The sequence below is a fragment of the Ochlerotatus camptorhynchus genome, unplaced genomic scaffold (assembly GCF_037179485.1).
Source record: "Ochlerotatus camptorhynchus isolate MF236.1 unplaced genomic scaffold, CSIRO-AGI_Acam_v1.1 ptg000038l, whole genome shotgun sequence".
NCBI lineage: Eukaryota > Metazoa > Arthropoda > Insecta > Diptera > Culicidae > Ochlerotatus > Ochlerotatus camptorhynchus.
The window spans coordinates 1,227,616-1,240,300 of record NW_027040529.1 but is presented as its reverse complement, the minus strand read 5'-3'; the positions used below and the strand labels follow the sequence as shown (position 1 = coordinate 1,240,300).

Genomic DNA, 12,685 nt, shown 5'->3' with positions numbered 1-12,685 from the left:
AGCCTTGAAAATTATGTAAGGTCCTTAATCTTGATGTTTTTCAAATTTGTGATCTTGGAAATTAGCTAGGAAATAGGTTCTTGAAAATTTCTCCAAGCATAAATACTTTTAGGATCCCAATAAAAAATAATATTCAAATTTAAAATTTGTGAAAAATATTCATATTCTAGAACTTGAAAAAAAAAATCATGCCTCTAATTTTTTTAAATTTATTATGTTGTTAATGAAGATAAATCCGCCAAACGATATATTAAGTTCAACGAGTGAAAAAAAAATAGCGAGTATTATAATTATTCCCTGACTAATGATGAAATTCCCTAAGAATGCCAGGTTTCTTCAGGATAAATAAAGTTTCCTGAGAAATCCCGGGTTGCCATGATTTTTTTCCTTCAGGTAGTGACACCCTAAATTTCTATAGTAGTGTTTCTTCTTCTTCTTCTTCTTCTTCTTCTTCTTCTTCTTCTTCTTCTTCTTCTTCTTCTTCTTCTTCTTCTTCTTCTTCTTCTTCTTCCTTTTTATATCTTATTCTTCTTCTTTTTAACATGAGACGGAATAATTGTTGGCAATTTGTCCAAAATGGTAATCCTGCAAATTTTGTTCGCAAGTGTTAAGAAATAATATTTAGGAATTTAGTCTTATGACCGTTCGGCTTAATGACCATTCGGCATAGTCTAATGCGAAAAGTATGAATATGATTTTGATCTTTAAAAAACAATCAAGTTCATATTACTAGATTCGATTTTCAGGGTACAGTCGTTTCGAAAAATTAATAAGTGGATATTAGAAAAAAAAAAATCAAAGCGATTTTGAGCAGATTTAATATTAATTTTAGAGATAGCAGCTAGGTATTTCAGAGAAAATGGCCTAGGCCCTAGGACCTAGGGAGTTTTGGGATGAGCTCTAAGTGAGTTTTTATTTGAATTCCATAGCGATTGTGGAGAGGATTAACGGATCCGTGAAAAATACCAACGAATCATATTTTTACTTTTTGTTTAGGGTAGGAAAGAAATTGTTTGAAGAGTTTTGAGGAAATTCCGAGGCAAATTTCAAAAGTATCTCGATAATTTTAAGAAAAAACAAAAAGTAAATTCTTTGAAGAATTCAGAGGAGAACTTCAAGTTCTCTCAGTTCAGTTATAGGCACAAAACTGTGGAATTTCTGTGTGCCAGATATTGTCTTTGTGCTGTTATATAGTTATTCGAGTTCTTCTGACATTTCGATGTACTGTACAGTGAATATGTACTCGAAACGTAGTTTTGTGATATTTTTATCTGTTTGTTCAACTACCCAGTTATATAATTCTCGTGGAGTTGTTATGGTGTTTCCATAATCTCGAGCAAGACTAGCTCTCTTTGCCATTCGCTTGAGAGTGCCACCAATGGCATCACAGAAACCTTTTCCATGAGACGTTGCAAAAAAATGCCATTCTGCTTCTAATCCATGCTTTGACTGAAATCTACACAGACTAGCAAAGTTTTTTTTTTATTTTTTTATTGTGATGCTGCCGCATCTGACATAAAAGTTATTTTAGAAAAATCTATCGATTGTTTAATAAAATCTATCATTTTTGAAATGAACAACTGAACTGCAACTGTATCGTGAGTCATTACTTCTGATATGATAATGAAGCTAACATTTTCATGTTTATTGTCTTTCTTAAAATAAACTTCAAATGGATGTATTATTGCTTGAGAATTATTCCAGTGATATCCTTGAGCAGCGTTTTGGATGAATGAATAATTTTCAGAAAAATCACAAATTGCTAGAATTTTGCCTTCTTTTAATGATTCTTTTTTTATTTCTTAGAAAAGATGACTGTTGTTTGTAAATAAAGTCATGAGTTATAAGTTTGTTAATTTTATCAATGAGATACGGAACAAATTCATCTACAGGCTTGATAATCGTTTCCAAATTACAACGATCAGTATTCAGCCACTGTTGAAACACAACATCTTGTTTGTCATTTGATTAAAATAGCAAAGTAAGTTCCTCTTCAATATGTTCATTGGAAGCACACTTTTTGCAAGTACGGAAAAGTAATCAGTTGTTCTAGTAGAAATATTACAAAGCATTTTTTCTATTATTGCATCTTGTGGCATAATTCTTAAACTGTTGATCATTAATTTTACATTTTCATGAATTGTACAAATACATACATTATGTATACCAGTAGAATCAAACAAAATGCAATGTTTTGGTCGCAATTGTGTAAATACAGTGAAACCAATATTAATATCTTTATATTCATCAACAAAAATCATGTACGCTTCTTTGAGGGACATCATTAACAGGCGTTTTTGAACGTGTTCTTTTCGTCCATTTCTAAACTTGGAAACAAAATCATTTGTTCCGGGCATATGTCTACTACCCTGCTCATTTGTACAGTAGTAGGTATATAATGTTAATGGTTTAGGTATAAATAACAGAAGGGCATATAGAATTATGATGCAATACGTTGACTTCCCAAATCGTTGTTGGTTCGAAAGAAGATCTCAATTTAAATTTTATTCATATCTAATTCTTTATGGATAATTTGAGCTAAGAATTCTAAGTTGCTATAGGAGTATCGGATTTTGCCTCAGTAGTAGACAATCTAATCAATTATATTATTTTCTAATGATATAAGCCCTTTTCATATGGAATTCTCGATTAATCCAAGTGATTAGTTGCTGATTAGACAAAATTGAATCACAAATGGAGCTTCATTGGGTTCTGAGATGATTTTGAGCTTCACTGGTTTAGTTTTGTGTAAAAATGGTACGTTAAAAAATCAGTTCAGACATGAAAAAGTTTTTGTAAGAAAAACTTTTTTTCCTTAAAAGTGCCCATCTCGCGATGTATGGACGGATGGTAGTAAACATTTTTTTCAATGTAGATCTCAAATGAAATTTTTTTCAGTATTTTTTTCGGTAATTTGGTCAATTTCCTAAAAGTAATCAATACATCATATTTTTGTTGGAGTTGTCATTTTTCCATAATATTTTTTTGAAGAAAATCGGCAGAAAAAGTTTGGCCCTTCTCAAATGTTAGTCTAGATAAATTTAGGAAAAATTGAGTATGCAAAAGTGCGTATTTAGTCAAAGTCTATACATCCAGAAAATTTTATTGAAATCTGAGAGGCTGCTGCCAACTTCGATTCGATTTGGCGCGAAATGCGTCAATTAAAGAAGGTTTTTTTTCCGACAATATCCCCTAGACGAGGCGGCAGCGTGTCCATTTCACCATTTCCGCTCCGTTTGGCCGATAAATTAAAGTCAAGTGTCCATTATCTCGAATTAGAGTCACGGGGCACGACTGCCATATCGGAATGGTTGCAATCCTTCTTCTTCTGCTGACTGCTGTTGTGGATCTAATTGGGGTCATTCGGTGGTTTTCGTCCTGTTCATGTAAGGTTGGATTAGGATTACTGGTTCCCAAGGCGCAAGTTTTGTTTTATTGGACTAACAATGGGTACGTTTCGGATTGACTTGCAATGTGAAAAGGCGAGTAAATTTAATTTAAATCACATTTAATCGTTTCAAACTCGTTAAACCTCGGCAACCTTCCGGATCCATTCGCGTACGCTGGAAACTCGAGCGTAGACTCCCGGAAGATTCGGAAGAGCACAACCCCTACCCCAGGAAACGACACCGAACAGTTTTCCGTCGGAAACCAGTGGGCCACCGGAGTCTCCTTGGCACGAGTCCTTACCACCAGCGGTATATCCAGCGCAGATCATTTGCTCCGTAACCGTGCCAGTACTGGCCAAAGCTTCGGCGCATTGTTCCTGATTGTACGATGGCACATTGATGGCTCTCAGCAGCATATTGCTCTCCTGGTAGTTCTTGGTATCTCCCCAGCCGGAAACCGTACACATGGATCCATCATCCAGACTTTCGTCAACTTCCGGCAAATCTACGGCCACAATCGATCGACTGAATCCAATACTTTCAGCTAGTTCCAGCAGCGAAAAGTCGTAGTTGATGTTTTCGGTATTGTACTCGGGGTGAGGGTTCACGGATTTGACTTTGAGCACAACGCCACCTTTGGTACGATCGGTAGAACCGGCCCGGATTGTGTACGCCTTTGGGTCCAAATTACCTTCCGTACAGTGCGCCGCAGTCAGTACCCAACGCGGCGAGATGATGGATCCTCCGCAGAAATGCTGGCCGCGTAGTTGCAGGGAAATCTGATGTGGCACTTCGGCGATGTCGATCTGGAAACCACCAACGATCCGACTGCTGGATAGGACTGCAGCTGCAACAGTTGTGGTTTGCGGGGTTATTATGGTAATGAACAGCGCTATTACAAGGGTAACTTACCATTGCTCAATCCCAGCAGAGCACAGAAACTAACGAAAAGAAGCTGGTTCATGACTGATACTTGAGTTGTCACTAGAGTCGGTGCACTTTGGGTGGGTTGTAGAGGAAGAGTGTACGTTCCGGTGGGCTTTTATAGTTCTGAACTGAGAAAGCCTACGCCATTTGTCGTCTGATAAGGATTGTAGCGACGGATTTCAGAAGCATGGGCCCTCTTGAGCTGTAATTACTTTTACCGGCGATGGCTCTTCTCTCAAGAGTGTAGGATTAACAGTACGTGTGTGGACTTTCCTAAATGTTTCATTGCTTTCGCATGTGTGGTTTCCAGAACAGAATAGTTTTAGCTTAAATAAACTACAGGAATCCCCCGAATAGCGCGGTGGATGGTGCAATCTACCCACCGCTATTTCTCGGATGTCCTTCAACCGATTGTTTGTGAGTAGTGTCAATTTGACGTGGACAAATTTTACCGATCACGACGTTCTCGGTTTCGAAGGAGACACTCTTCAGTCTTACAAGACGGAACAAGTAGACCAGCATTTATTGAGAACCATCTCTACAAGTCCAATCAAGCTGAAATCTTTTCTGGAGAGATCAAGGTACGGCAGGAAGCGGATCGGTAACCAAACAGGGGAGCAAGTAAAAACTGATATACCATACCGCTCTTTATAAACCCAGTCCAAGCTTCGATGGTGACATGCACGGCCGCATGGTTGGGATGTTGGATATCCACTTGCAGTACTGCCAGCTCATTCATCAAACGGTCCATAATGGTTACGGCAGAAGCACCATCTACCGTAGCGTTTGAAGTCGCTGTCAACTCTGCAAGGTCAGAAATGCGAAACCTCAGCCACCAGTTACGGGAGATCTACCACATATCCGCCTGAAAGCCTTCACCAGATGATTTTCATATGTAGGGATCGAGATTCGTCTTCCTGGCGTTGATGATATGTATATGCGTGTGGAATTTGAACCGACCAAAATTATTAAAAAAAAAACATGTATTCATCCACCTATGGTGAGGTCTGACCCTTCATACGTATTGATTTTATGTGTCGTATGATAGGTTTTGGCCCTTCAAAGGAATTGGAAACTATCGAAGATGCACCCGGAATATGTCCGGATGTGTCTAATGTGATCCTGGGTACTTGATATAAACACCATTGCGCTTTATTTTTAAATTATTTTGTGGTTTGAGGTGTCGCTTGATGGATTTTAGTCCAAGTCAGAAACTGACCACTTCCTTTGGGATACTCAGAACATGCCCGGATGTGTCCAGTGTGGTCCTGGGATTATTACGACTAAATGTGTGGAGAATTTCAGGTCAAATTCAAATTGATCCGAAAGAGAATTAAAAGAGAGTTCTGACTGCAAAATCTCAGGACCTGTGTTACGAAGATTCATCTACTAACAAACAGTGTAATTTTGTGCATTATTTTTTTCACATTATTGTTATCCAGGAAGGGACGCATGCAAAATAATATCAAATTTTACTACCAATATCTTATTATGTTATATTATGTAAGTTGTGCTCTTATCAAGTTAATACCTTATTATGCCTGCAAAGCATAATATGATAATGATATTATATTTTGGTATCATGAATTCAAGAGCCAATTTTGATCCGATAGCAGAATAAGCTATTAATATGTCATTCTAAGCGGGCCTAGAGCGTCGACCCACGCCTATGCTCGCTACGACTACTTGTTATTAGTAGAGATGGGGGTGCCAACTTCTTGCATTAAATTAATTAACTTAACAACATATCAATAGCTTGATAAGGTATAATAACAATTATTAATTGGTATACATTTGCTATGGTTTTGGTTATTCGTTAGATATGACAACAACTGTTTTTGCTTTTACTCAGTTATGGCCTCATAGGCTTTTTTGATATAATTTGTGATTTTTTACCTATTTTATCAATCAAACTAATAGCAATTTTTGATGTACTGTTCAGCTGTTCTGTTGTTGTTTAAGAGTAAAACTAGCTGTTGATTTGATTTACACTGAAGTCTTTTTTTACACGGTTTTTTACGCGGTTTTTTTACACGGTTGTTTTTACACGGTTTTTCGCGATTTACACGGTACGTTTTTAACGATTTCTCGACAACGATACAACCTATCGACTTGATTCCAATCACATTATCCTTTTCAAGCTATAGGTAATCGAATGGCATACTTTAAAAAAAAATCACAATTTTTGGTGTAAATACAGAATTTTTTTAAATATTATAGCATGCTCTAATTACAAATGGTAGAAAATCCGATTTAAACATGTGAAAAATCAAAATCTCGTATCCTCCGTGTAAAAAAGACCTGAGTGTACTTGTCTACTCGGGATGGTATCCTTTGAAGATCATTTTGAGTTCGAGTGAGTGGCAAAACCATTTTTGTCAATATGATATTAAGCATTAAAATGTATACAATATTGAGTCATCATGCCCAACATAAATTAAAACAAACGGATTGGTTTCTTTCCTAGCACATAATACAAATATATTTAACTCTATAGATTGTCATCTTCGGCAAGGTTGTTCAGAAATTTTTTGAAGTTATACATCGTTTAGTTGAGAATTCTCACACAAGGTGTCGCTAGTATACATATAAGCTTTCTGTATTGTGTCATCAGTTGACATTCTGGCGATATAAAATGTTGTCATTTTCAGTAAAGTTGTAATGATGACTAGAATATGTTTCTTTAACTCCTGGAGTACAGTAGATAACATTAACAAGTTATTTTATCGTTATAATGCTATAAATTTAAGTGTCATAAATAGTAGCAAAGACACGTTTTTAAATGGTATACAGACAAATAAAAGTTTGAACACACTTTTATGTGGACAGACGAGGATTACACGCGATCTCTAGCCATACATACGAAGCATATTTTGACCATAACCAAGTGTACTCGTAATAGCTACGTTACAATTAAATATTTTAAGATATTTTAACCAAATTTATGTTTTTGCCCAATGTCACCCCCCATAAGATTTTACATTCATCTATCTTAATTTTGGTAAAATGAGATGTCAATTTCAATAACTCATTTCCATGAATTGTTGTTTTCCTTGCTAAAATGTGAATGATGGAAGGTAGGGAACGACCTTCACCCTCTCTTACAGTACTTTCTATCTTTGGGCACTATGCCATTTCTAGAGGTTTTCAAATTTCCCGAATTTGCTAGAATTTTAGCTAAAGGTCTCTCTGAACCAAGTACAATGATGATGTAAAATATCCACAATTTCTAAATCGCTTTTCGGCGGAAGAATTTGTTGCATAAAATACGACGTTTTCCATTGGTCCGACTTCCGATAGCACGCGCCTCCTGTCAAACAAAAACCATCAGCCCACACCGTCTGGCTCGATTTAAAGAGTCAAACCATCATCATTTATTCAACGACCGTAAATTTCCAACCTGGAACAAAGAAGTTCGTCCACAGACAGACTCGGAGCTCCCGAATGAAATGGGAAACTTTTCACCTCGACGACGACGCAATAGCCAGCTTCCATGAATAACTGCTGCAGACACAATAATGTGTAGCTCTATCATCCCTCTCGCTAACCCTGTGCCACCGACCATCCCATCCCGGTTGTACATTAGATAGAACGACGAATATGTACCGAAACTACCGTCCGCTATGCGCGCTGCATCTATGTAGTATGGGTACATGTGATCCTGACCTAATTTCCCAGCGTGTGACTCGTCGCGTTCCTATTTTTTGCTGTCGTTATCTCGCATTCGGATAAGGTTGATGCAACTTCTCTCCCGTCGCTCGTGGCGGGTACCTCCTATGTATGCAATTATCGATTGGATGCAGCATCCAGCACCGACCGACCGACATCAAGACAATCAAACATCCAACCATTCCGTCGTATTTCTAGTAGTTTTTTTTTTCGGAGGCTAGAACCCAGTCTGAAGTTTGACGGAGCAGCTCTAGTGTAGGTACATAGGTACCAAGGTATACAAAGGTTTTATGCATGTCTCTGTACTTGGGTGGGGTCGTTTGGGGAGGCCCGCGTTGCATTTTTCAATGCATTGGTGGAGCACGGTGAGGTTTGAGATGAGGAAAGTAGAAATAATATGAGATGTTTTGGTTGAGAGCAAAAGAGTGTGTCTAAAATTGCTTAATGAGATCATTTTTTAATCTTCATAAATGCTCTAGATGATTTTTTGTTGTTTTTTTTTCTGTCTGTCGGCATCTATCTTTCATGTTCATCCCATCGTAGTCTGCCGTATACAACTCATGCTCGAAGACCTCGTTTTCCGGTTATCCATGTCTAACGGTAGAAGCGTTATCTTTATTTTCGGGACTTTCTGCCAAATCTAGATACTAGATCCTGACTATGACCAAATTAACTCATTAGATGGTGCTAACACCATAATGATCATGTTGCACCAATACACATTATATAACGCTATCTACAGATCCTGCTCATATGGATGTTTCCCGTCTTCAGCAAAGTTGTTCAGAAGGAAAATACCTATCTTAAGGAAAGAATTTAGTTCAGAATTCAATCACCAGGTGGTGCTAGTGTTACATTAATTTTAAATTGTTTCCCCTAACTTAACATCTTGACTAAATAGAAGGAAAAGTTGTTCAGGTGAACAAGACCTATTTTATGGTAAAAGTTTAGTTTAGAATACACTCACCAGGCAGCGCTAGTGTTACAAAAGAAACCGGAAAAGTAGCGAAATTAACATTTATTTAAAACTAGCAATTGCACTTTGCACGCAGTATTATTTCGCTGTTGCTTCAAAGAACATAATGTAGAAATTTGTTCATAGATAGGAACAATATTTGTAGAGAAATCACCGATTTTCCTAAAATCTCCATATTGCAAAGCTGGTTTATACACCACCGGTGGGGTGACATCTGTGGCATTTGATGGTGGAAAGTAGTACCATATTCTCACTAATGCCACTAATGTGGATGGAGCCAATTTATTCGAAAAGGTTGCCAGGGGCATCCGCTTTCCAATTAGTATCGATGGTGGTCTGGAAACGAGTCTAGTCGGCTTGATCGTAGAGCCAACGGAGCCATCGGAGGTTTTCACCGGTTGATTAGTGGTGACTATGGATAGTGATCGCTGCCCAAGGGGTCGTCTCCGGTTTGCCAGAGTGCATTCTACAGTGCGTGTTAGAACAATAGAACCTGCTAAAATCATACCGCCACTAAAACCATTTAATCTCTTTTGTTTACCAATCAAATTTTATTAAATTTTCAGGGCTTTTGGATCTATAGTTTTACAGAATTTACATAATTTATGGGTGATACATATATAGTACATCTTTCACTTAACTAGCTGTTTCTTTTAGTGATGTCAACTTATTCAAGCTCGCAATTCTTAACTTTCTTTTAGTACGAGATACCACAAATTAAGTATGAGTTCTAAACAAATTAGCAATGTCCCATTTCAAGCCCAAGAAATTTTACCTAAATAATTCCTGCGAAAATCAGCCTCATCCAAGCATCGGGCACTTGATTTATGTTAGCTTCACTAACGCAAAAACAAATGCCAATGACCATTGTCCGGCAGTTAGAATCACTTTGTAAATGTTTGAACCTTGAATGCTGGGACGCCCTCAGAATTTTCTTGAAATTCTAATCAGAATTATCTAGCGATTATCTTTAGGATTCCCTTGCTGTTGGAATTCACCCCAGGTTTACCATAGTATTGTCCTAAACTTACCTCACATCAGGATTCCATGGCACTGTTTCTCAGAATTCTCTTGAAATTTGCCCGTGAGAGAATTTCTTGAAATTTCCTTGGAATTCTCGTCAGAATTATTTTGAAACTCTCCTAAGAAAGTTTATTGGATCTTTCTTCCGAATCTTCCTGGAACGGAACTCAGAATTCTTCGGAAATATTTTCGAAATTCTCTTTGAATTATATTACTATTCTCTTTGGATTCATCTAGGAAAATCCTTGTAATCCCCTCAATATTCTAAAGAAGTCTCATACGAATTCATTTGAAGCTATCTTCAAACTAGCTTGAAATTCAATTGTATTTCTTTTAGCATTTGTCAGAATAAGATTCCTTTGGAATATTTCCATGGAGCCCTCCTCTGAATTTTCGTTGATTGATTGATTGACAATTAAGTGATTTTTCGTCGAATGCTGGGTCGTTTCTGGAAAATAATTAAAAGGTGAGCAGCTCCACGCCATATAACGAATCGGAAAACTTGACCTATACCGATTTTTATAAAAATTTACATAATTGTGTGTTATGGACAATCATTCACATTTTCACAAAAATTCGGCCATTTTGGATGACAACATCCAAAATGGCCGAATTTTTGTAAAAATGTGAATGATTGTCCATAACATTTTGTTAAATAAATTGTAGCACAAAAACGTCACTTCTGATCGAAATGACTTCTGCGACAAAGTTGTAGAGAAACTTAGAAATATATAAATGGCCTTTTTTTAAATTATTTTCAGTAAAAATTCCAAAAATGTGTTAAATACTTAAATGTTGTAAAAAGTATATATTTTTTTTATAAAAGCTCATAAAAATTGAAATTTTTGGAATATTTAAAACCATGGAAACTTGATAATTGACAAAAATCGTTGCACAAGAACTTTTGATCAAATATTTGAACTTTTTGCTAGTACGCTTTTTTATGAAATTTCTACGCAAGAAACAATATTTGAGACAGTCTAAATCGTTATCTGTGCAACAATTAAATGAAAACTAGTTAACAAGAAGTTTAAATATATGACCAAAAGTTGATGTTCAACCATTTTTGTCAATGATCGGGCTCGCAGGCAACAATTTGTGCGCTTGTGGTAGTGGCTATCACGATATCGACCACGTGCTTTGGTCATGCACCCTACATTGTGTTGCTAGATCCGAGTTATCCGCATCCCTCAGGGCCCGAGGAAAACAACCTATGCGGCCCGTTAGAGACATCTTGGCGAGCCGATATCTCCAATATTTTAATTTAATTTATGTGTTTTTAAAACGGATCGATCTGAGGATTTAGTAGTTAGTGTCATCTTGTGTTCTCTCAAGTTGCTAGGTCTCCATCGGTGTACCCCCATGTTTGTCTTTTTCTCCAATATGTCGCTTAGTTCTAGATCAAGAGCACATTGCTCTAAAAAACCTTGTGTTCTCAATCCCTACCCTGCCACCCGTTTGTTACAATTTGTTACCCCTAACCTCGAGAAAGCCGCGAGTAATCGGCCCCCGCTTTACTAACGTTAGTTTTAAGTAATTTTGTACCCAAACGATGAATATCGGCTCCGCAAAGCTACGGCAGATGAGCCTGAAAAAATAAACGCATTAAAAATAAATAAATTTTTTTGTCAGTTTTGAAACGACACTTTTTTTAATTTTACTCAATATTTCTAAAAATAAAGACCGTTTATATTTTTCCCAGACAAACTTTACTTTTCTAAACAACTTTGTCTTAGACGTCATTTTGATCAGAAGTGACGTTTTAGTGCTACAATTTATTGAAAATTTTCATATACGCTATCTGAAGAAAATTGCAAGATCCAAAATCGCTGATTTTTTGCAAAAATGTGAATGATTGACCATAACACATAATTATGCAAAGTTTCATGCAAATCGGAGAATTTTTGGTTTGTTTTTTTCCGTCGATCTTGTTTTCCGTGCTGAGCACCAATGCTACCGACGTGCCAGGAAGGCAGCTCCCACACCTGGACCCTACCTATCGACCCATCAACTCATGAACCGGGGACCAACGGCTTTACTTCCCATCCGAAGGAAGGCGTGATCAGAGATGTTATGCCTCAGAACATCCCGGCGGCGCCGACTGGGATTGAACCCAGGCCTGCTGGGGTGAGAGGTAATCACGCTTACCACTACACCACCGGCGCCGTTTAAATCGGAGAATCGGAGAATGTCGAGTCTTATTTTTTTTTGTTTAAACTTATTAGGCTTGGAACTGGTCAGGTATCAAAAAGGACCCTCCTTGGCTGATGATTATGTAGTCAAAGTGTTACATAGAGAATTATGATCATCTAAAATTTGATTATTAGGGACAATGTAGCGATACCATCATTGAACTTGTCATAAGGTTAATTAAATTTGAATTCTCCTCTGAGTTCCCTTATAGAATGCTCCTTGTAAGCTCTTAAATTTGCCTTAAATTTTCCAGGAGTTCCTCCCAAACCCTCTCTCCTAATAGTCGGGGAATTCAGCTTTAGTTCTCGTAAACATCATCTTGAAACACTTCTCAAAATTACCTGGAACTTCTAGACGAATTCCTTTAGAGCTTTCTTCAGAATTCCTCCATAATTATCCCTTAAATTCCTGTACATTCGCCTCACAACTCATTTAGCATTTTATTTAAAATTCTGTACACATTTCTTCAAAGTTTCAGAATCCAAATGTTTGTCCATGATTTTTGATT

At 37.2% G+C, this 12,685-nt stretch overlaps 3 protein-coding genes across 6 annotated transcripts in view; 2 read left to right on the top strand and 1 right to left on the bottom strand.

Annotated features, from left to right (window-relative positions):
• The window catches only part of chico, a 563,283-nt gene that overhangs the window by 55,764 nt on the left and 494,834 nt on the right, over positions 1-12,685 (top strand). The window lies entirely within an intron of this gene.
• Positions 1-12,685, top strand: part of for (cGMP-dependent protein kinase for) — a 690,301-nt gene that overhangs the window by 611,621 nt on the left and 65,995 nt on the right. The gene's annotated exons all lie outside the window — the stretch shown is intronic.
• LOC135711584 (trypsin 3A1-like) lies at positions 3,492-4,392 on the bottom strand. The gene is made up of 2 exons (XM_065234461.1): positions 4,302-4,392; positions 3,492-4,236 (listed from the first exon to the last, which is right to left on the bottom strand). Exons 1-2 carry the CDS (start codon positions 4,351-4,353, stop codon positions 3,527-3,529), a joined length of 762 nt encoding a protein of 253 aa, XP_065090533.1. The 5' UTR covers positions 4,354-4,392; the 3' UTR covers positions 3,492-3,526.